This window comes from Austrofundulus limnaeus, unplaced genomic scaffold (assembly GCF_001266775.1).
Source record: "Austrofundulus limnaeus strain Quisiro unplaced genomic scaffold, Austrofundulus_limnaeus-1.0 Scaffold555, whole genome shotgun sequence".
In the NCBI taxonomy this organism is placed as follows: Eukaryota; Metazoa; Chordata; class Actinopteri; order Cyprinodontiformes; family Rivulidae; genus Austrofundulus; species Austrofundulus limnaeus.
Genome location: NW_013952957.1, coordinates 55,217 through 55,873, shown reverse-complemented (window position 1 = coordinate 55,873; position 657 = coordinate 55,217). Strand labels below are relative to the sequence as shown.

Sequence of the window (657 nt, the reverse complement as noted above, 5' to 3'; positions counted from 1 at the left end):
TAGATACATGCCTGATTTAAAACAACACATATAAGAACTGTGATTAAACATTGGGGTGAGGAATAATGTCTGACATCTTGACTCTGTGTAGAAATAGCCTGCCCACTTTAACATTTGTCATGAGGTGGAGTCAGGATGTGAAGAGGTGTGTTACTTAATGTGTGTTTCCTGGTTCTGGTTACTGTTTAACTGCTGCCTGTTGGAGGCAGATTAAAGCAAAAGTTAATCAGTCCACAGCTGTGTCCAGATGGTTTTGTATGGCTCACTCAAACATTCACATGTCATTTTTATTAAGTGGTGTTAGATCTGAACAGGTAAAGGGTAAAGAACGTCGCATTTTTTTTTAACAGTGGCATAAGTTATCTAAAACTTTATAGTGTGACAGGGCCTTTGGCTTTAGGTCTCTCAGTCTTTGCACATATCCATAAACACAAGGATTATGGTTTCCACTTGGTTGTAAGTTACTAAGAAGATAATGTAGTCAATCTATAATTGTTGCCTGTAGAATGAGAGAGACAAAACTACTGAAAATGATGTGTTTGTTTTTTTCTCTTTAGGATGAGCGCTGTGCGGCAGATCCAAAGTTGCTTAAGATTTACGCATCATTCAGCTCAGTTAACCTGCAGAAGAAGGGTTTGTACTTCACAGGTGAGTTAC

The 657-nt window shown here is 38.4% G+C and overlaps 1 protein-coding gene across 1 annotated transcript in view; it reads left to right on the top strand.

The window, feature by feature from the left end:
* Window positions 1–373: 373 nt before the first annotated feature.
* The window catches only part of LOC106530762 (kynurenine--oxoglutarate transaminase 3), a gene marked incomplete at its 3' end in the record, with an annotated part of 27,648 nt that continues 27,364 nt past the window's right edge, over window positions 374–657 (top strand). Inside the window, 1 exon segment of the mRNA XM_014026456.1 lies at window positions 374–648. Within this exon segment, the coding sequence (XP_013881910.1) occupies window positions 559–648 (90 nt within the window).